General features: G+C 56.2%; 4 protein-coding genes across 4 annotated transcripts; 2 read left to right on the forward strand and 2 right to left on the reverse strand.

The window, feature by feature from the left end:
• The first annotated feature begins 2,904 nt into the window (after positions 1–2,904).
• On the forward strand, positions 2,905–15,617 carry LOC128269781 (uncharacterized). The gene is made up of 21 exons (XM_053007184.1): positions 2,905–2,976; positions 3,132–3,153; positions 3,224–3,305; positions 3,384–4,817; positions 4,899–5,101; positions 5,194–5,575; positions 5,656–5,816; positions 5,891–6,093; positions 6,492–6,985; positions 7,047–7,297; positions 7,380–11,741; positions 11,812–11,977; positions 12,044–12,292; positions 12,360–13,418; positions 13,491–13,852; positions 13,925–14,388; positions 14,469–14,622; positions 14,692–14,890; positions 14,986–15,191; positions 15,258–15,386; positions 15,471–15,617. Exons 1-21 carry the CDS (start codon positions 2,905–2,907, stop codon positions 15,500–15,502), a joined length of 10,686 nt encoding a protein of 3,561 aa, XP_052863144.1. The 3' UTR covers positions 15,503–15,617.
• Positions 15,618–16,154: 537 nt separating this feature from the next.
• LOC128273086 (cleavage and polyadenylation specificity factor subunit 4) lies at positions 16,155–17,339 on the forward strand. Its single transcript, XM_053011001.1, has 4 exons — positions 16,155–16,277; positions 16,377–16,903; positions 16,982–17,142; positions 17,213–17,339. Exons 1-4 carry the CDS (start codon positions 16,175–16,177, stop codon positions 17,301–17,303), a joined length of 882 nt encoding a protein of 293 aa, XP_052866961.1. The 5' UTR covers positions 16,155–16,174; the 3' UTR covers positions 17,304–17,339.
• Positions 17,340–17,452: 113 nt separating this feature from the next.
• On the reverse strand, positions 17,453–18,411 carry LOC128273158 (FAD synthase-like). Its single transcript, XM_053011082.1, has 4 exons — positions 18,308–18,411; positions 17,895–18,233; positions 17,711–17,832; positions 17,453–17,634 (listed from the first exon to the last, which is right to left on the reverse strand). The coding sequence occupies exons 1-4, from the start codon at positions 18,332–18,334 to the stop codon at positions 17,496–17,498; spliced, it is 627 nt and encodes a 208-aa protein (XP_052867042.1). The 5' UTR covers positions 18,335–18,411; the 3' UTR covers positions 17,453–17,495.
• An 843-nt stretch (positions 18,412–19,254) lies between these two features.
• Positions 19,255–22,510, reverse strand: LOC128272203 (uncharacterized). The gene is made up of 8 exons (XM_053009963.1): positions 22,474–22,510; positions 22,250–22,382; positions 22,070–22,168; positions 21,770–22,006; positions 21,599–21,693; positions 19,951–21,529; positions 19,661–19,890; positions 19,255–19,597 (listed from the first exon to the last, which is right to left on the reverse strand). The coding sequence occupies exons 1-8, from the start codon at positions 22,479–22,481 to the stop codon at positions 19,429–19,431; spliced, it is 2,550 nt and encodes an 849-aa protein (XP_052865923.1). The 5' UTR covers positions 22,482–22,510; the 3' UTR covers positions 19,255–19,428.
• Positions 22,511–22,596: the final 86 nt, after the last annotated feature.

The raw sequence follows: 22,596 nt of genomic DNA on the forward strand, positions 1-22,596 counted from the left end.
CCAGAGCTCCCCGGTTGCCAGCACGGGCGAATGGTAGCTCCGGACCGGTTTGCGGCATGCCACGACGGCACGCGGTGTCCACGTCCTCGGCTCTGCCACGGTGCTCTGTTGCTCAACCCGCTATCCGCTACACTAATTTGATGGTTAAACACCGCCCGGCCCGACCTGGCTCGACACGGTGGCAAGTGCGAAAAGTTTGCCCTGTCGCGATCGAACGGGCGTGTAGCGAACGAAAATTAGATCAAGCCAGCTAACGAGGCCCCAGCCTCAGCTCGGACTGCGTGAGCCGCGACCTCTGTTGGTTCGGAAGTCCGCCGTGATATGGGCTGGGCACCATTCCGGTCCCCGGCGGAAGGTTCTAGCTTCTAATGAGGGTGACTGTGTGAACTGATCGATCGTTCCACTTCCTCGTACGGCCCGGCCTATCAACCGTACATTCTTCCGTAATCACTTCTACTGCAACGGTCACCTGCCACGTCCTGGAGCAGGTTGTGGACGGCACACGACCACGATGGTCGGATGACGATGATGAGCAACAGATGACCCAGAATCCGATTTAAGATCATTACCATGCAGCGAGCGCCGGCCACTCATAGCGTGCGCCTGTGTGTGCGTGTGTCCATCTCGAGGGTGATCCTGCTCGAGGGTGGCGTTGTTGTGGACGGTAAAGCGATGATGCAGGGCTCTGGAGTGGGATCGGCTTTCTCTTATGAGCTCAGCGACGCCCTCGTTCGGTTCCCCCGATAGATCGATGGCCGGCTATTGAGACGCCTTTTGCATAGGACTTCAATAGGATCCAGTAAACGATTCCTTTTTGTGCCGCCACAATTCCGGATCGGTCGATCCGGAACAGCAGCTACTTTTAGTCGATCGGTTTAATGCGACCATTAGCTAAGGGCTACGAGCGAACTGAAACTTCGCACGAAAGTTCACAGTGCTGCATCGGGGCCTACCGAAACCTCGAAGGTGCCGCGCGAAGGTGAAGCCACACTCTAGGCCCGGGCACATGTAAACAAATAGATCCGCCGTGGCCTCGAAGACCAATCAGCCGGGCACACGGCTCTGGTCGGTTGGAAGGAAAAGTGTGCTTTCCGGCAGAGCGCGCCCCACAAGGCCACAATGAGATCAGCGGCACAGCCGGGCGCGCTTTGTACGAGTGCCGGAAATCGGCGGAACACCTCCGATTGGCAGGCCGAGTGAAAACCGGCAGCGAGCATTGGTCCATTATTTCCTCGCGCTGGCTACCGGACTGTGGTCCAATTTTGTTTACGATTACATCGAACCCCACCAGGAGATCCGTGCGTGTGTGTGTGTGTGAAGTGTGTTTCAGTGTCCGAATGTAGAGTGGAACACACGCGCTGGACAAGGCCAGCTAGCCAGCCAGCCAGTCCGCCGGAGGAAGTGATGCGAAAAGAAAGCCTCCCCACGCCGCAAGTCGAGAGATAAGCGCCAGGCCTGACACTGAATCGACGAGCGATGGTATCGTTCGGTGGCCTAACTGACCAACATAATCCGCCGACGCCGGCGAGCCCGTGGTCGGGGGATGATTCCAACATGGCGCTGCGCATGGTCGATGAGCCGCAATGAGGCTATTACGCGCTGGTCAGCCCGAAAAAAAACGAGGAGCGAATGAAATAAAACATAAAAAATTAACACTTGGCGAAATTGGCACACAAACCTGGCAACCGGCGCTGGGAAACTTATGGCACCACAGCCGCAGTGAGCAACGGTCGCGGGTTTATTGCAACAAAACGCTCTCATCGGGTCGCTCGATTTGATGTATGGCCTGTCTTATGGGCCCTATAATTTAGCCCAGTAGCACAGCAGCCTCGGCGTAACCTCCCAGAGGTAACCGTTTGTGCAACCTGCTGTCTGCCGCCTGCTCCAACAATCAACCCGGGCGAGGGCGATATTGGCCGCCGCCGCAAAGTCTGCAAATAATTAACCTACAAATTAGCACCCAATTGCTACCCACCAACAGTTGTCCGATTGTCCCCACAAATTGTGTCGCGGCCTAACTACGGTGCGGAATAAGATATTGTCACGATTTGGTCAACTCGAACGCGTAAAATCGGTGAAAGTTACCACCCGATTGTTGGTTGGGGGTTGGGCACCCACACACAGAGATCGTGGCCGCGGTTCTATTGCGGGGAACAGGAAATATTTGACCCAGAAAGCTGGTCCCGTTTAAGAATGCGCGCCAACGGCTTCTCATTAACAGTCGCATCTTCAATCGCTACGTCACTACCTACTCTGATCGCGAGTGATCGCGCTCTTTCTTTCTCTCGCTTTGACTGATTTTGACAGGCAAATGACAGTTTCGTAAAAGCGGCCCATTAGCGAACCAACTACCGTGCTGCTGTATTTACTAACTGTACTGCTGCGTCTTCGCGGAAACATATTTGGATGGTGGCGAACCGTACCGTGTGTTTTGCCCGGCACTGGGTCACTGACCGCAAACCGTGACACGGTTCGTGCGAATAAACGATCGCTGCGCGCTGCCCGTTAATTTGACTATCCCAATAATGCGCCCGCAAACTGTATTTACCGGCGGAGTTGGAAGACACATTAGTGACCCACACACTCACTGGCACTGGAAGTGGAGGTTTTTTTTGGACGGCTGCGTCGAGTACCCGGGTTGTTCGGTTCGATGGCCCCCCCCACCTTTGGGGCTCGTTTCGAGGAGGAACCATCTCGGAGCGTCGTACCTCTCGAACCCGTTAGCTCGCGTTCGCGACTCGCGTGGAATAAATTACACTGTCGCATGTGCCGGAAAGCTACGCCCGGCGGTTCGGCGGTTTCTTCCGTTCACCCGTGGCCCATGTTGAGAACTTGTAGAGTTATAACCACCCGCATGTCTTCTTGGTTATCGCCCCGTTCCAATAATAGTCGGAAGCTACAAACATGTACACGTTGCCTAAATGGTGGACCCTGCTGCTGCCGCTGATAGTCGCCGTAACGGGAACTTCCGCCGAGGTAAGGCGTCCGTGGTCCGTGATGGGCCCTACGCACACCGTTCTGCCGACGCTGGTGTTCTAATTTGCATTCCAATGTGTTCTTCTTTCCCAATACGCGACTCGTCACTTGCTCGGGGCTTTCTCCAACACCTCCATTTTTTTGGCAATCGACAGGATGTGCTGACATGTCCAAACGGTAAGTACGCCACGCCACTGCTGCGTGTGTCCCCGGCCACTAAACTCTCGATCCCCATATCCACACACAGGCTGGAAGCTTCGAGGGCTTAGCTGCTACAAGTACTTTAACGTAAAACACTCGTGGGAAAAGTCGGCCACACTATGCAAAAGGTAGGAACGCAAAAAAGGGGGGTTCGAGTACCTAAGAACTAGGACAACGGGTTAACATTCCCCGAAACTCCGTAACAGGTACGGTTCCGAGCTGGTGACGGTCGATTCGTACGACGAGAACAACGCCACGTACCAGATCGCGGCGAGCAGCGAGTACCGGTCGCGGAACAGCGTCAAGTACTGGCTCGGGTTCGCTTCGCTGGACGATCTGCGGACGAACACGCTCGAGTCGACGTCGGGCGACCTGTTCTCGCAGTACTCCGGCTTCTGGGCGATTAGTGAACCGAACCCGCAGGCCGGCGAGTGCGTCTCGGCGAACCTCGGCCCGACCGCCCAGAGCTGGGAGTTGCGCTCCTGCGAAACGCTGCTCCCGTTCATGTGCAAGGCGCGGGCCTGCCCGCAGAACTCGTTCCACTGCTCGAACGGTGCCTGCGTCAACCAGGCGTATCGGTGCGACGGAAATGATGACTGCGGCGACGGCAGCGATGAGCTGGACTGTAGCGGTAACTGTAACATCTACATGGCCTCGGGCGGTGACGTCATCGAGTCGCCCAACTTCCCGCAGAAGTACGCGTCGCTCCGATCGTGCAAGTGGACGCTCGAGGGCCCGCAGGGTAGCAACATCATCTTGCAGTTCCAGGAGTTCGACACGGAGAAGAACTTCGACACGGTCCAGATCCTGGTCGGGAGCCGCACGGAGGACAGTGCCGTCTCGCTGGCCACGCTGTCCGGCAAGGGGGACGTGCCGAACCGGACGTTCATTACGGCTTCCAACTTCATGATCATCAAGTTCACCTCGGACGGGAGCGTCGAGAAGAAGGGTTTCCGGGCGACGTGGAAGACGGAACCGCAGACGTGCGGCGGCATGCTGCAGGCCAGCAAGCAGGAGCAGTATCTGAAGAGCCCCGGCTTCCCGCAGGCGTACCCGGGCGGGATCGAATGTCTGTACGTGATCAACGCGCGCAAGGGCTACACCATTTCGCTCGACGTCCAGGAGCTGGACCTGAACGCGGACAGTGACTTTTTGCTGATCCGCGACGGGGATAGCGCGAACGATCAGCCGATCGCGAAGCTGACGGGAGCGATCGAGTCTCGACCGAACCGCGTCATCATCTCGACCGGCAACAAGCTCTACCTGTACTTCAGCACGTCGCTCGCCCAGCCGGCTCGGGGCTTCAGCCTACGCTACGTGGAGGGATGTACGGCCGTGATCAACGCGGCCAATGGGACCGTCACGTCACCCGCCTTCAACCTGGCGCCCTACCCGAACAACCAGGAGTGCTATTTTGTCATCCGGAATCCCTCCGGCAAGCCGCTGTCGATGCGGTTCGTTGACTTCGACGTGCACCGGTCGGACCTGGTGCAGGTATTTGACGGACCGTCCACGTCCGGCGTCCGGCTACACGCCGGCAACGGTTTCACGGACAGCAACGCCCCGAAGATCACGCTCACCGCGTCGTCCGGCAAGATGCTGCTCAAGTTTATCACCGACGCGCTGTACAATGGCAAAGGGTAAGTGTTCCGGCTCCGAAGTGTCATTGTTGCAGCCTAATACTAACCTAATTCCCCAATTCGACCGGTCGTTTCTATCAGATGGTCTGCTGAGTTCTCGGCCGACTGTCCCGAGCTGAAGCCCGGCATGGGCGCCATAGCCAGTAGCCGCGATACGGCGTTCGGAACGTTGATCAACTTCACCTGCCCAATCGGACAGGAGTTTGCCACCGGCAAGCACCGCCTCACGACCGTTTGCCAGAACGGGGGCAACTGGAGCATCAGCTACATTCCGGATTGTCAAGGTAAGTGTGGTGTGGTGCAGTGGGTTGTGCTTGGCTGCATCTCCTGGGACTTGGGACCCGTGATGATCCCCGTGATGTCGCTCTTTTCGCAGAGGTTTACTGTGGACCGGTGCCACAGATCGACAACGGGTTCTCGTTCAAGACGAGCAACGTGACGTACCGCGGAATCGCGACGTACCAGTGCTACGCCGGCTTTGCGTTCGGGTCGGGCCAGTCGACGGAAACGATCTCCTGCCTGGCGGACGGTACCTGGGAGCGACAGCCGGCCTGCATGGCCTCGCAGTGTCCGCCGCTGCCGGAAGTGTCGCACGCAAACGTGACCGTGCTGAATGGGGGTGGCCGAAGCTACGGTACCATCATCAACTACGAGTGCATCCCCGGCTACGTCCGGACCGGGCGACCCATTTTGATCTGCATGTCCAACGGCCAGTGGAGCAGCCCGGTGCCGAGCTGTTCGCGCAAACAGTGCTACAAGTAGGTCGCACCCATCCCGTTGCAGGTGCAACCGTGTGCTAACGCTTGTGTGGTGTACCATTTGTCCCCCGCTTCCCTAGGCTACCGGAAATCCAAAATGGCTACGTGGTGGACAAAACGCGCGAGTACTACTTCGGCGACGAGGCACGCGCCCAGTGCTACAAAGGCTACCGTCTGATTGGCTCCCATACTGTCAAGTGTAACGAACACCAAGACTTCTCTAATGTTCCGGTTTGTGAAGGTAGGTTGACCGAGGCCGTAACGGTCCGCAGCGGGGCGACGCTGAAGCTAATCGCTTTGCTTTCACCGCTACAGATATTGATGAATGTCAAACGTCACAGTGTGATGCGAGCTCGACCGAGTGTATGAATGCGGCCGGTTCGTTCCATTGCAAGTGTAAGGCCGGTTACACCTCGTCCATGGAATGCCGTCCGGTGGTCGATTTGGGACTCTCGAACGGTGGCATTTCCGACGACAGCATAACGGTGTCGTCGACCGCCAGTGGCTTCGAAAAAGGCGTAAGTACCCATTATTTGCGGTTTAACTTTCCCAGAACCTTACCGTTGGCCAGGTAGTGTGGGCCACAATGGGACGGGAACAGGTATTGTTAAGTATTATGGCTAATGCATCCGGTATATACCGGTTCCCGTGTTTATTGATTGACCCTCGAACCGTCGTCATTGACCGGATTGCCGTTTCTTCAGCCACCACTTTCGAGGTTGACTAGATGATGGGGTGCGCAGCGTTCGCAATGTCGCTTAGGTAGCGACTTCAGCGGTTGCTAGATGCTGCCATAAATTTAAGGCAATCCGCGAGAACTCCTTTCACTCCCACTGATTCCTATTCCGATTGGCGTGGGTACCAAAAGCAGAGTACGAAAGACGAAAAATGACCAATCTCTTCGCTCCGCTTGCAGATGATCCGCCTCAACTCTATCGGCTGGTGCGGTAATGGGAAGGAGCGCGCCTCGAACTGGGTGGTGATCGACATGAAGGCACCGACGGTGGTGCGTGGTTTTCGCACCATGTCCGTCCAGCGGATGGACGGATCGCTGGCGTTCACGTCCGCCATTCGGCTCGAGTACTCCGACAACATTACCGACGTGTTCAAGGACTACGCAAACCCGGACGGGACGGCGGTCGAGTTCCGCATACTGGAGCCGACGCTTTCGATCCTGAACCTGCCGGTGCCGATCGAAGCGCGGTACATCAAGTTTAAGATGCAGGACTTTGTTGTCGCACCGTGCATCAAGCTGGAGATTATGGGCTGCACCCGGCTCGACTGTTTGGACGTGAACGAGTGCACCAAGGACAACGGAGGATGCAACCAGAAGTGCGTGAACTCGCCCGGCTCGTACAAATGTGCCTGCAACTTTGGCTTCGAGCTGTTCCGTCAGAACGGAACCGAAGGGTAAGCTGGGCCCACCTTCCTATCGCGAACGCCATTTACCAAATCGTACCGATTCCCGCAGGTTCTTTATCGAGCGCCACGAAACGGGTGCGAAAGATGGCGACATCTATCAGCGCAATAAAACGTGCGTCCGCAAGATGTGTCCGTCGCTGTCGGATCCGGAAAACGGGAAGCTGTTGAGTAGCGCGATCCTCCATCATTTCGGCGACGTGGTACGCTTCCACTGCAACTTCGGCTACGTCCTGTCCGGCAGCTCTTCGCTATCCTGCATGTCCAACGGCAACTGGAACGCATCGATGCCCAAGTGTTTGAGTACGTGTCGCATGCCCTCAACGTCCCCAAGATCCCCTTGGCAATGAGTTCTCCTTTTCGTTCCGCTTCTTCCGCTCCGTAGGTGCCAAGTGTGTTTCGCTGCCGGACGACGAGAAGGAGGGTCTGTTTGTGACGCGCGGCGAACAGAGCGACATCCTGGTGCCGTTCAACGAGAACATCACGCTGGACTGTACGTCAGCGGGCAAGCACATCGGCCGGACGGCCATTTCGTCGTTCCGCCAGTGTGTGTTCGATCCGCAGCCCGGCTACCCGGACTACTGGCTGTCGGGGGTGCTGCCGACCTGCTCGCGATCCGACTGTGGCCTCCCGATGCCGACGGCCGGCGCCGAGTACGGGCAGTACGCGGACACGAAGTACAAGAGCTCGTTCTTCTTCGGTTGCCAGAACACGTTCAAGCTGGCGGGCCAGACCACGATGAACGACAACGTGGTGCGCTGCCAGGCGAACGGTGTCTGGGACTTTGGTGACCTCCGGTGCGAGGGTCCGGTTTGCGTCGACCCCGGCCGCCCGAACGATGGCTTCCAGGTGGCCAACAGCTACGAGCAGGGTTCGGAGGTGCTGTTCGGGTGCTCCCGGACCGGGTACATCCTGATCAATCCGCGACCGATCAGCTGCGTGAAGCAACCGGAGTGTAAGACGATCAAACCGATCGGCATTTCGTCCGGGATGATTCCGGACAGTGCGATCAACGCGACGTCGGAGCGGGCCAACTACGAGGCGAAGAACGTGCGGCTCAACTCGGTCACCGGGTGGTGCGGCAAGCAGGAAACGTTCACGTACGTCAGCGTGGACCTCGGCAAGGTACACCGCGTGAAGGCGCTCCTGGTGAAGGGCGTCGTCACCAACGACATCGTTGGCCGGCCGACGGAGATCCGGTTCTTCTACAAGCAGTCCGAGAAGGAGGACTACGTGGTGTACTTCCCGAACTTTAACCTAACCAAGCGTGACCCGGGCAACTACGGCGAGCTGGCCATGATCACGCTACCGAAGTACGTGCAGGCCCGCTTCGTGATCCTCGGGATCGTGAGCTACATGGACAACCCGTGCCTAAAGTTCGAGCTGATGGGCTGCGAGGAACCGGCGGCCGGAGAACCGCTGCTCGGCTACGACTACGGTTACTCGCCGTGCGTCGACAACGAGCCACCGATCTTCCAGAACTGCCCCCAGCAACCGATCCTGGTGCGCCGCGGCCCGAACGGTGAGGTGCTGCCGCTGAACTTTACCGAGCCGACCGCGCTGGACAACTCGGGCTCGATCGCCCGGTTGGAGGTGAAACCGCCGCACTTCAAGACGACCAGCTACGCGCTCGAGAACACGGTCGTGAAGTACATCGCGTACGATTACGACGGCAACGTGGCGATTTGCGAGATCAACGTGACGGTGCCGGACATTACGCCGCCGCTGCTCGACTGCCCGCAGAGCTTCGTGATCGAGCTGGGCGACAAGCAGGCGAACTACTACGTCAACTTTAACGACACGATCAAGCGCGTCAAGGCATCGGACGGGTCCGGGGACGTGCGGATCGAGTACGTGCCGGAGGCGGCCTCGATACCGCTTGGTGGCTTCCAGAACGTGACGGTCGTGGCGACGGATCGGTTCAACAACCGGGCCAGCTGTAACTTCCAGGTGTCGGTCCAACCGACCCAGTGCGTCGACTGGGACCTGCAGGCACCGGGCAACGGGGACATCAAGTGCGTGACGCAGGAGTCGGGCGGCGTCGAGTGTGAGGCCACCTGCAACCCGGGCTTCCGGTTCACGGACGCCGACAAGCGGAAGGTGTTTGCGTGCAAGAAGGGCCGCTTCTGGAAACCGTCCGCCGTCGTGCCGGACTGCGTGTCGGAGAACACGCAGCGGGCCGACTACCAGGTGGTGGCGACGACCACGTACCGTGCGAACGGCGTCGTCTCGGAGCCGTGTCTGCCGCAGTACCAGGAGCAGACGGCCAAGCACTTTGCCGCCCTGAGCGGCGTCCTGTCGCAGCGCTGCTCGGCCGTGTACGTCAACATGAACGTGACGATCCTGCGCTCGGTGCCGCGCCTGCTCGAGGAGAACGTCGTCCAGATGGACTTTATCCTGCTGATCGACCCGGCCGTCAAGCAGCCCCAGCTGTACGACCTGTGCGGTTCCACGCTGAACCTAATCTTCGACCTGAGCGTCCCATACGCCAGTGCCGCCATCGAGCCACTCTCGAACGTGAAGGCGATCGGTAGCGAGTGTCCCCCGTTGCGTGCCCTCAAGAGCGCCATTTCGCGCGGTTTCACTTGCGGCGTCGGCGAAGTGCTGAACATGGACACGAACGATGTGCCGCGCTGTCTGCACTGCCCGGCCGGAACGTACGCCGGAGAGCACCAGAAGGCGTGCTCGCCGTGTCCGAAGGGCTTCTACCAGCACCGGGAGCGGCAGGGCTCGTGTCTGAAGTGTCCGGTCGGAACGTACACGCGTGAGGACGGCTCGAAGGCGGTCCAGGCGTGCGTTCCGATCTGCGGCTACGGTACCTACTCACCGACCGGACTCGTCCCATGTCTGGAGTGCCCACGGAACTCGTTCTCGGCCACTCCTCCGCTCGGCGGATTCCGCGACTGTCAGGCGTGTCCGGCCAATACCTTCACGTACCAACCGGCGGCTCAGGCCGAGGGCGACTGTCGGCGCAAGTGCGCCGCCGGCACGTACTCGTCCACCGGTTTGGCCCCGTGTTCGCCCTGTCCGAAGAATTTCTACCAAACGGCAGAGGGCGCCACCACGTGCACCGAGTGCCCGTCGGGGCGGCGCACCGACACGAGCGGCTCACTGACGGCCGACGATTGCCGGCCGATCACGTGCAACGAGAACTCCTGCCAGCACGGTGGGCTTTGTGTTCCGCTTGGCCACGACATCCACTGCTTCTGCCCGGCCGGTTTCAGTGGCGCCCGGTGCGAGTCCGACATCGACGAGTGTGCGTCGCAACCGTGCTACAACGGTGGCACCTGTCGGGATCTGCCGCAGGGTTACGAGTGCCGATGTGCCCGTGGCTACTCCGGCATTAACTGTCAGGAGGCTGCGAGTGACTGCGAAGCGGATCCGTGCCCGGCGCGCGCCATGTGCAAGGACGAACCCGGGTTCGGTAACTTTACGTGCATGTGCCGCAGCGGATACACCGGCGACAACTGTGACGTCACGATCGATCCGTGCACCGCCGGCGACAACCCGTGCGGCAACGGGGCGACCTGCGTGGCGCTGCAGCAAGGCCGGTTCCGGTGCGAGTGCACCGCCGGCTGGGAGGGCCACCTGTGCACCGTCAACACGGACGATTGCGCCGAGAAGCCGTGTCTGCTGGGCGCCAACTGTACCGATCTGGTGGCCGACTTTAGCTGCGCCTGCCCGCACGGCTTCACCGGCAAGCGGTGTCAGGAGAAAGTCAACCTGTGTCTGGCCGAGCCGTGCAATCACGGGATGTGCGTGGACCGGTACTTCTACCACGAGTGCATCTGCGAGCCGGGCTGGGAGGGCCGGGCGTGTGACGCGAACGTGGACGAGTGTGCCAGCGGCCCTTGCGAGAACGGCGGAGCGTGTACGGATCTGACCAACGATTACTCGTGCGCGTGCAGCGACGGGTACACGGGCAAGAACTGTCAGCACCCGATCGATGACTGCGAGAGTGGTCCTTGCCACAACGGAGGCACCTGCGTGGACCGGCTGGATGGCGTCACGTGCCTGTGCCGGCCCGGCTTTGTCGGAGTGCAATGTGAGACGGATCGGAATGAGTGCCTGAGCGATCCGTGCAGTGCGATCGGAACGGAGAAGTGCCTCGATCGGGAGAACGCATTCGAGTGCTCTTGTCGGCAAGGCTTCGAGGGGCCGCTTTGTGAGCGAGACCGGGACGATTGCGAGTTCAGCCCATGCCAGAACGGCGGTAGCTGCGTCGATCGAGTCGGTGGGTTTGAGTGCGAGTGCCCGGCCGGTTGGACCGGCGAACGGTGTGACCGGCAGGTGACGGCGTGCGACGTCGAGCGGCCGTGCAAGAACGACGCCCAGTGCATTGACCTGTTCGAGGACTTCTTCTGCGTGTGCCCGAGCGGCACCGATGGCAAGCAGTGCGAGACGGCACCGGACCGGTGCATCGGCCACCCGTGCATGCACGAGGGCCAGTGCAAGGACTACGGGTCGGGGCTGAACTGTTCCTGCTCCGCGGACTTTGCCGGCGTCGGCTGTCAGTACGAGTTTGATGCGTGCGAGGCCGGTACCTGCCAGAATGGGGCCACGTGCGTGGACCGGGGCAGCGGCTATCAGTGCGTCTGCCCGCCCGGCTACACTGGCCGGAACTGCGAGACGGATCAGGTCGACTGCCGGGACAACTCGTGCCCGCCGGGCGCGGTTTGCGTGGACCTCACGAACGACTTCTACTGCCAGTGTCCGTTCAATCTGACCGGCGATGACTGCCGAAAGTGTAAGTTGCGCGCGCCGGAGTTTTTGTGGCTCCAAACTAACTGTAACCTCGCTATCCTCGCCCCCTTTAGCGGTTCAAATTGACTACGATCTGTACTTCAACGATCCGTACCACTCGTCCGCGTCGCAGGTGGTTCCGTTCTATACCGCCTCGCCCGACAGTCTGACGCTGGCGCTGTGGGTTCAGTTTGCCCAGAAGGACGACACCGGTATCTTCATCACCCTGTACTCGGCCAGGTACGTACTCGACCAGGAGTTTGTGGTCGTCCAGTGCTAATCTCACGCCGGGTTTCTCCCCTACAGCTCGCCGAACGTGATGAGCACGAGACGGCGCACGATGCTGCAGGCGCACTCGAGCGGTGTCCAGGTGTCGTTCTTCGAGGACCTGCCGGATGTGTTCCTGCCGTTCAAGGAGTACAGCACCATCAACGACGGCCAGTGGCACCACATCGCCGTGGTGTGGAGCGGCAAAACCGGCCAGCTGATGCTCATCACCGAAGGGTTCATCGCCAGCAAGGCCGAGTACGGTGTGGCCCGTGCGCTGCCCAAGTAGTAAGTCCAACGTGGCGGGGGGTCCAAAGGTGTGGCATGACCGCTAACGTGCTCCTTGCTCCCACAGCTGCTGGCCGGTGCTTGGTGCACCGCTGCTGGAGGGTGCCCGCAAGGAGAAGTACAGCGACCTCGGGTTCCAGGGCAAGCTGACCAAGGTGCAGATCTGGAGCCGCGCCCTGGACGTGACGAACGAGATCCAGAAGCAGGTGCGCGATTGCCGCAGTGAACCGGTGCTCTACAAGAACCTAATCCTGAACTGGGCCGGCTACGAGCAGACGCTGGGCGGTGTCCAGCGTTCCGTGCCGTCGACCTGCGGCCAGAAGAAGTGCAAACCGGGCTACGCCGGTCCGAACTGTCAGCAGCTGCAGGCGGATCGCGAACCACCGACGGTCGAGTTCTGCCCGTCGGACCTGTGGGTCGTGGCAAAGAACGGGTCGACGGTGGTAAACTGGGAGGAACCACGGTTCAACGACAATACGGGCATTTCGAAGATTGTCGAGCGGAACGGACACCGATCGGGAGAAACGCTGCTGTGGGGCATCTACGACGTCGTGTACCTGGCGTACGATGCGGCCGGCAACACGGCTTCCTGTGGCTTCCGGGTGACGATCGTGGCCGAGTTCTGTCCGGCGCTGGCCGACCCGCTCGGTGGTTCGCAGAGCTGCAAGGACTGGGGTGCCGGTGGTCAGTTCAAGGTGTGCGAAGTGTCCTGCAATCCGGGCATGAAGTTCTCGCAGGTGGTGCCCAAGTTCTACACGTGCGGCTCGGAGGGTTTCTGGCGGCCGACGGTGCAACCGACCGTGCCGCTAGTGTACCCGTCCTGCTCGCCAACCAAACCGGCCCAGCGCCTAATCCGCATCCAGATGCAGTTCCCCTCGGACGTGCTGTGCAACGAGGCGGGTCAGGGTGTGCTTCGGCAACGGATCAAGAACGCGATCAACGCGCTGAACCGCGACTGGAACCTGTGCTCGTACTCGATGGAAGGTTCGCGCGAATGCCGCAACGTTGAGATCGACGTGCGCTGTGATCGCAACCGTCATCCCAACAACATCGTCAAGCGGCAAACGGTTCTGCAGATCAATCCGGAGAGTGCGTACGCGATCAATGCCACCATTCCGATCAAGAGGTAACAGCCACACCCCTTGGGGCCCAGGGACATACCATTAACCATTCCGCTTTGTTTCCCCTTCGATTGCAGTGAAATCGTAAGCAACTCCAACGGCCAGCGACTGAACACGGTCAATCTGCTCGAGCGGCTCATCCTGGAGGAGAACCAGTTTGCCGTACAGGACATCCTGCCGAACACGTTCGGTGACGCGTCCTCGCTCAACCTCACCACCGAGTACGCCTGTCCGCAGGGTCAGGTGGTGGTCGAGCCCGACTGCGTCCCCTGTGCCGTGGGGACGTTCTTCAACGTGTCGAGCAAGACGTGCCTACCGTGCCCGGAAGGATCGTACCAGCCCGAGATTGGTCAGCTGCAGTGCAAGAGCTGCCCGAAGATTGCGGGCCGTCCGGGAGTGACCGCACTGGTGGGGGCCAGATCGGCCGTCGAATGCAAAGGTATACCGCGTCAGATCAGGGGGGCCTTAATCGTCCGGAAACTAACCTGTTTTCTGTGTCACATCCCCGCAGAACGATGCGCTGCCGGTAAGTATCTCGATTCGGTAACCGGGCTCTGTCAACCGTGCGGCTTCGGGTACTACCAGCCGAACGAGGGATCCTTCTCGTGTGAGATCTGCGGCCTCGGTCAGACGACGCGCACGGCGGAAGCGACGAGCAAGGGCGAGTGCCGTGATGAGTGCAACTCCGGCATGCAGCTCGGACTGGAGGGCAAGTGTGAACCGTGTCCGCGCGGAACGTACCGCAAGCAGGGTGTCCACCCTTCGTGCCTGTCCTGCCCGAATGGCCGTACCACCGCCAAGCTGGGGTCGTCCAACGTCGAAGAGTGTTCGCTGCCCATCTGCTCTCCCGGAACGTACCTCAACGGTACGCTGAACGTGTGTGTCGAGTGCCGCAAGGGTTTCTACCAGTCCGAGCACCAGCAAACGTCGTGCGTCCCCTGTCCACCCAATCACACCACCCGTAGTACCGCTGCGGTAAGTAATCGGGGGGGTCAAAAGGCGGGGTAGATGGTTCTGGTCTCTAATCTGATCGGACTCGTGCATTTGCATTACAGAACAACAAAAACGAATGCATTAACCCGTGCGAGGACGTGATGGATGGTTCGCCGCGTTGCGATCCGAACGCCTTCTGCATCCTGATACCGGAAACGTCCGACTTCAAGTGCGAATGCAAACCGGGCTTCAATGGCACCGGAATGGAATGCTCTGGTAGGCGATCACGCGGTTCTTCTGGGAGATTACCAAACACAGATGTTAACTAGTCCCGTTCTTCCTCAGACATGTGTAATGGATTCTGCGAAAACTCTGGCCACTGCGTGAAGGATGCCAAGGGGCTGCCGTCGTGCCGCTGCAAGGGATCGTTTACCGGCACCAAGTGCACGGAGCGGTCCGAGTTCGCCTACATCGCCGGAGGTGTGGCGGCTACCGTTATCTTCATCATACTGATCGTCCTGTTGATTTGGATGATTTGTGCAAGGTTCGTAGTAGGCTTGGCGCAATGGGTTCGGTTCGCCGCCATTTCGGTTGCACAAGTAATGCGAGCTACTTCTTTTCCTCCCCAATTCACTGCAGAGCCAACCGGAAGCGGGACCCGAAGAAGATCATTTCGCCTGCCGCCGACCAGACCGGTTCGCAGGTCAACTTCTACTACGGAGCCCACACGCCATATGCCGAAAGTATTGCTCCGTCGCACCACAGCACCTACGCGCACTACTACGACGACGAGGAGGACGGTTGGGAGATGCCCAACTTCTACAACGAAACCTATCTCAAAGATGGTAAGATTGGCCATTATTCTGTCCCAAACGCGCCCTCGCTAATCCGGTCCCCTGGTTCGTTCGCAGACCAATTCATCGGAGTGCAGGGTACCAATGGAAAGCTCAACTCGTTGGCCCGGTCCAACGCTTCGTTGTACGGGACGAAGGACGATCTGTACGATCGGCTAAAACGTCACGCTTATACCGGTAAAAAAGGTAAGAGCAGATCAACGGTGGCCGCCCCCAGCCCATTCGGCCATTGACGTTAATCCGCTTCATCTTCCCTTCTTTCCTCCGTAGACAAAAGCGACACCGACAGTGAGGAGCACTAGTGCATCGTTGTTAATTTAAGTCCTAGCTCATACGCAAATCCCTTCAAAATACTCTTGTAAAAAAATATTAAGTAGAACAAGGCAAACGAAAGCGCGAAGCACAAGCATGCGGGAAACAACCTTTTCATAAAATAAAATGTATGTTTTAAATTACGACTTTTAATATGAGTGTTGTGGACCTTTCTTTTCCCTCGAATCGATCAACGATCGGGCTGATGACTGAATACCTGTTTAAATAAAGAAAAGGATGCGAAAGCTTTACAATGTTCCAACAAAAGAAAGAAAATTGAATTCAAACGAACGTGGCGTTGCTTGATGGATATAACCTAGAAATCTAGATAAGCTTTCGTGAGATGCCATAATTATTGCATCGCGGTTTGCCGGCTCAACAAAGTTCCACACTGCAGTAACGAACCCACGGTTATAGACCCCATCAGTCAGCGTAAACAATACGGACCATCAAACGGTAAACACAAATTCTAGTGCTAGTCTCGCGGCAAGCAATTTTGTGTGTTTTATCGTTAACAGTAACCGATTGCCTACGTTGTGTGGTCTAAATTCGTAGTTTATACAGTTCTCCGAGGAGACGTTCCAGAATAGTGTTCCAGAACACGTCCAAATTGATAGCAGTGACATCCCGGTACCGGCTCTGCGGAGTACAAGTAGCCCACAATGGATACGCTCATAGCCAACGCTGATGCGTGGACATTTAAGATAGAAAAGGACATGAATGAACAGTTTGGAGCCCTTTCGCTTCCCTTTCCCGGCATGGACAGTATGTTCGGTAACCCTGTAGAGGGGATCCCTTTCCATCCGGATCCGATACGATGCCAGCAAATAACCACTTCATGATTCCACTTCCACTGTTCCACAGAATCCACCGCGGCCGTTTGTCTGTTCTTCAGCTCATCCGATGGAACCGAGTGCCAGAAGGGAAACTCGTGCCCTTTCCGGCACATTCGCGGCGACCGTACGATCGTGTGCAAACACTGGCTGCGGGGCCTCTGCAAGAAGGGTGACCAGTGCGAGTTCCTGCACGAGTACGATATGACCAAGATGCCCGAGTGTTACTTCTACTCGCGGTTCAACGCCTGCCACAACAAGGAGTGCCCTTTCCTGCACATCGATCCGGAGAGCAAAATCAAAGACTGCCCGTGGTACGATCGTGGGTTCTGCCGGCACGGTCCGAACTGTCGGCATCGGCACGTGCGGCGGGTGCTGTGCAATAACTATCTGGCCGGGTTCTGTCCCGATGGGCCCGAGTGTAAGTACATGCACCCACGGTTCGAGCTACCGCCACCGCCGGAAATCAAGGATCAAACCCCGAAGCGACCCACCACCTGCCACTACTGTGGTGAACTGGGTCACAAAGCATCCTACTGTCCAAAGATGCCGCTAGAGGTAAGAGAGCGGGTGGGAGTGGGGCGCAAAATGGGGGTGAACACTAAGGAGCATTGTTTCTCTGTTTTCGGTCAACAGCAACGCGAAGCTACGCAGCGGATGGAAGATGCCAAGTATCGAGCCCTGGGGTACTACAAACATCGGATTCATCAGGAACAGGCCCACAATGCTGGTGGCGGCGAGGAGGGTGGCAATTTCATGCCACAAAAGCCACCACCACGACCCATCGAAGAGATTACGTGAGTATTGACGCTAACCGTCCGTACTTATCGGGCGAAAGTGATCTAATTGCTACCTCTTTCGTGACAGATGTTTCAAGTGCGGCCTCAAGGGACATTATGCCAACAAGTGCACCAAGGGACATTTGGCGTTCCTCTCGAACAACGTCCAGCGGAAATAGTTTATCGAATCAATTTTGTTTAAGAATAAAAACGTGAGAAATAAATATATACAATAACATTACGCACCACTAACGCCCTAGAACTGTTTACGAAACTCCAAGTGGACTTGGTTTATTAATTCAATTAAAGTTCCCCTAGTCCACTCCCGGCAGTTCGGCGTCACAATTCGTACCTAGTTCCGTTGTGCAACGCTATAGACGACCAGCCCGTTCGTACTTATCCGCATCCTTTAAAGTGTACGCCGGGTGGTACGTTTCGTCTCCGCTGCTCGTTTCGATCTTCAGATGAGGATTCGGTATCGTGTTTGTTCTGTCACCGATCGACGTGTAGCTGAAACATGGTGTGCGTGGCAAACACGGACAAGTTAGAATGCATTTCGATCGATCATCTTTCCCGTTGGTGTTACCCTTGATCGTATAGAGAACAGTAGGGCACGTTGCGATCGCGAATGTAGCTCCAAATATCGTCACACGTCCATTCGAGCAGTGGATTGATGCGCATCAGCTTCGGCCAGCCTTCGTCGGTTTCCTGAAACAATGCATCCCTTGTATTACGCAACCGTGAAGCTACGACCGGCGACCGGTTGCTACCTTGAACGGTTCCAGCCGTTCACAGTACGGATCCGTTTTCCGTGAGCCCATGATGCAGGCTTTGATCTGGCGATCCTCCTGGCAGATGGCCTCAAGCGCCGTCTTTATGCCGCCAGTGACGGTCGCTATCGAGATGCCGTAGTGTTCCCTACAAACTTCCACAAACTCTTCGATCTCACTGAAAGGATTCAAGGGACGAACATAGATACATTTGATCCGTTTCGCTTCCTTTCGGTTCATATTGTGGATAATGTCTAATAGCACCGTACAGTCCTTGCCACCGTTGAACGATACGAACAGTTCGTCGGGCCTAAACATGGTCAGTGCCCGGTCGATTATCTGCACATAGCACAGGGAAAGAAAACAACCGTTACCGTTAAGCCGCTGGAAGGGCCAGTTGACCGTGTTCTTACCTCTAGCGTTGCTTCAAGCTTGTCCATGGTTAAACAAGCAATAAAATATATCGCGGCAATTCGAAGTGATGTCTATAACGACACCCGACGCGGCACCGTGTTTTTGGCTAGTGTTTGCAATCGTTGCAATCTCTCGGCGCTGTCAGAAGGGTTAGTCAAGGTGTCTTCATTTGCGGGTTCCGCTTTGAAGTGGCTCGAAAAGCGGCAATTTTAATGCATGTTACCCGCACTACTTAGGTTTGGGCTATAAGAATCGATTCTTTCATTTAATTAAAAATATGAATTTCTATAGAATAAAAATATTTGAAATTGAAAGAGTATAAGTTATAACATAGTTTAAAAAAAATATGGTTAACAAATACGGCCTAATCCGCAATCGATGCTTTCTTGCCATCTATTACGTCCCCCCTTTCTCTGTGGACAGTTTAAGAAGACTTGGTGGACTGGTTCGTCGCCCGTCATTCTCATGACTTGACCAGCCCACCGGAGCCTGGCGAGGCGTATACGCTGCACGACAGTGGCGTCGTCCTAAATTACAGTTCGCTGTTGTAGCAGCTACTTCTTTGTCCGTCCAAACACACACGGTGCTAAAAACCTATCTTGAGCATCTTCCTGTAAAGTATATGCCATCAGCACAGGCAGGCCAGAATCTGAGTGACTGAACTTGGAGTAGATCAGGGATTACCACTCCAGAGTCCCGGATGGCCTGCTCCTGTGCGATGCTGAAAAGGAGACAACCCAGGCCGTCCCCTTGGAGAAATCTTGGCATCTTTCATTGATAGCAGAGGACACTTATATTCTTCTGCTCATGTGCTCTATTTAAAAGCGACTGACAAATTTCGGATAAATTGAATGAAACCACCACCACCACCACCGAACTGCCTATTGCCAGAAACATATTTATTTCTGCTTCGCAAACGAGTAACACAGAAGAAATGGAACCCCACGGAGGTTGCGCCGTCTTTTGGGAATTCGGTGAGTAGTGGATACGGTGTTTACGGTTTAGACGATTATTAAAATTTGGCCCCGTACGGAGAAGAACGCGTAGTGTCGACAGGTGCTAAAGTAGTGGTATGTCTGCGGCGGTCTGTGTCGGGTTGCTGGCACGCTAATGTAAGTCTCTACAGCAGCAACGCAAAATGGTCCCGCTCGATGCGTCGTTTGGCACACAGCGGAACCGATCCCATCACGTCCTGCGGTGGCGGGGGTCCGCTCTGGGCGTTCGCCGTCTGGGTGTAAAAGAGTTCCCGCATTCCACACTGGTACCCGTACAGCACGGAGTCTTGCGATCTGTCAAGGGGAAGAAACGTTAATTGCCATGCCGCAAGTGCCATGTCAGGAGCTTCGCATTACTTCAGTGTAACTTCCGTCACCAGATTGCTTTTGCGGAAGTAGCTGTGTAGCGATTCCGTGGTTTGCAGCTCCAGCGTACTCCAGGGGCCACTCTTTTTCGCCACATCCCAGTCGGAATCGAGAGCGATCAAGCTGTAGCCCTCCGCCTTGTCGTACCCATCGACGTTAATGTTCATCGCCAGCTGAATGTCGTTCTCAATCCTGAGGAACTTCGAAACACACGACTCGAACTGAAACATTGGAACAAACATTGAAGCAGTGTGCGACTCCAACCGCGGTGGGCCACTTACCAGAGTTTGCACGAGGCGCTGATTTTTGCAGTTCTTTTCCTGCATGACTAGAACCAGCGTCATGTTCTGTTGCACGCACACGAACAGCTCCACCTTGACCAGTGCCTTTTCGTCATCGTCTCGGGGGCCGGCCGTCACTTGTGATATGTCTTGCGATTTCCGGCGCTGCGGAATGTACTCCTGGGGCGAAATGGCCATATTGTAGCTGCATCCCGGTGTCGTGTCCCAGCTCGATACGCCACTAGACTCGGGATCATTTGCGGCCAGCACGGTTAGCTTGTTCATGAGGGGCGTAAGTTCGAGTGTACTTTTGCGGCGGGTAAACAGTTCCTGCCCACTGCCGCTCCCGTTGGTAATGCGCTGCTGCGTGTGCGAATCATCGTTAAGGTTGAACGATTTGATCGGCAAACTGAGCGCTCGTCGATCCTTCGGAGTGGTTGCACGAAGCGGTGGGTTATCGGTCGGTTTCATCACGATGGGTTCATTCACAGGGGAGCCTTTCCTTGGCTCGGGCTCTGTCCCCTTGTCTTCCCTGTCCTTCGATGCTTGCTCCTCTTCCTGTTCGATCAACTCGGCCAGACGTTCGTTGCGAAGTCTTTCGAAATTTTGAAACAAACTAAAAGACATTGCTCGCTTCCGCTGATCCAAAATGGGATACAGCGGGTCGGCCACCGTTTGCATAGCGTTATAGTCTTTACTAATCAACTGCCGTAGCAGCCCTTTGTTGCGCTGCTTCCGTTCCTCCACATCGTCATTCTCGGACACAGTGCTCTCATCTTGTTCCTCCCCATCGTCACGCTCGTTCAAAGTGGCCAAAGACAGCGCGCGGATCTTGCGCGAAGTCAGCAGCGGGTTGCTGAAGGTGGCATACTTCAACGGTGCTCCGATGTTGGTTTTTTTGAAATATCTGCTCGCATTTTCACTTTCCTTCGGCTTTGCGCCATCGCCCGTGGCGGGCTCCTCCTCCAGTGCCGGTGGCTTGTCTTGAGTTACGCAAATCGACATCATGTTGCGGTTTGGCACGATCTTGTTCTCAGTCAGGGGCGTCGAGCATACGCTTGTTTTCCCGATAAAGTTCGGGAAGCTGTCGGATTCGTCAAAGTTGATCGAGTTCACTCCCGAATCGATGATGTCGCGCGAGGTTAGATTTTTAAACTTCAACGGCAGGAAGGTGGGCCGCGAAACGGTGAATGACTTCTTTGGCGTCGGCTCCGGCTGGCCCTCGGCGGGTACACACTCTTCCTCGGGAATGTGGGAAAATATTATCGACTTATCCGACTTCAAGCCACCCAGTGCGCCACCGAGATCCTTCGAGGGTATGATCTTTTTCTTGACGGCAAACGGTACCGGCCCGGTGCAGGGTGCGCCGATACCGGCGGAGTTGTTGAAATAAATCGGAATGTTTCTAGTAGCCTCCACGAGCTGCAAATAGTCGCGCTTGCTAATGTACGCACTGATGAGACTAACGCCGTTCGGCACGTGGAATGTTACGCTTATTGAATCGGCTATTTTAACACGATAGGGATCGGAGTAGACAAGTAGTTTCGTTAAATTGATCGGCAGCTGTGTTGCCAGTACTCTGCAATCATAAAAAAGGGGGCCATATCAATGGGTGCTCTCTGCCTGGGCTTCGCGCTCCACGACTCACTTGTTATGGTAAAATATTGAGCCCCCAAGAACTCCCTTGTTTTGTAGAAAACTCTGAAGAACTTGGTTCGACTCCAAATACACGTTGCTCGCACACTGTCCCCAGGGGGCGAAAAACATATTTCATTACGATTCATCATAAGCCAACAAGAGTACGGTTAGTTTTACTTACCTTTGGCAATCGGAGCGAGGGCATGTTTTGAAAAATGTTGCCATTGAACTGCAACAACGGCAGACATGACTCCATCACGCAGAACACCTTCTCATTGAAGCCATTCTTTTGCTCCTTTTCGGCAAACACGTTTGACAGCGTGTTAAAATTGCCGTGGAACAGTTCAATCAGGCTGGACAACAAGTTTGCTCGGTACTCTAGGATGGAGTTCGGGATGTTGCGGTCCGAACCGACGGCCTGAAAGTAGCAACGGGAGGAGTCAACGATCATTTCATGGAAGAGTAATCCTTCGACACGAACCAGCATGAACCGTCCGTGGGGCCGTAGAGCGAATTTGCCATTTTGCAGCGAAATGAAGCGCACATTCGATAGAGTTTCGCCCAAAAAATGAGTGGATCCCTGTTGTGGAGGTGAAAAGCAAGAAAAGCGTTACTCTATTGCTACGACGAACAGTGCCACAGTGGAAAACCAATACCGTACCATAAGCTGACCACAGAGAGACTTTTTCTGAAGTTCCGAAACCCACATCGGATGAAAGTAAATAATCGAACCCGTCGGATCATCGTTTTCCACCTTTTTTGTGAGGTCGTACACAAAGATAATCATCGTTTCCCTGCGGTTGGATGAACGACGAATTGAGTTGGTGTTTTTGGCTGGTGCTTCTTAAACGATTGTGGTGAGTTTGATTCGGTAATTATACTTACTTCGACATCGTGAACAATCTTTCCTATCGCACTTCATTTGCGACCGTTCAATGCAAAAAAATAACACACCCGACGAAACGACTGAAAAGTTGATTTGTTTTTTTCCTCACTGACTGTCAGGCC

Source organism: Anopheles cruzii, chromosome 3, assembly GCF_943734635.1.
Source record: "Anopheles cruzii chromosome 3, idAnoCruzAS_RS32_06, whole genome shotgun sequence".
Lineage (NCBI taxonomy): Eukaryota > Metazoa > Arthropoda > Insecta > Diptera > Culicidae > Anopheles > Anopheles cruzii.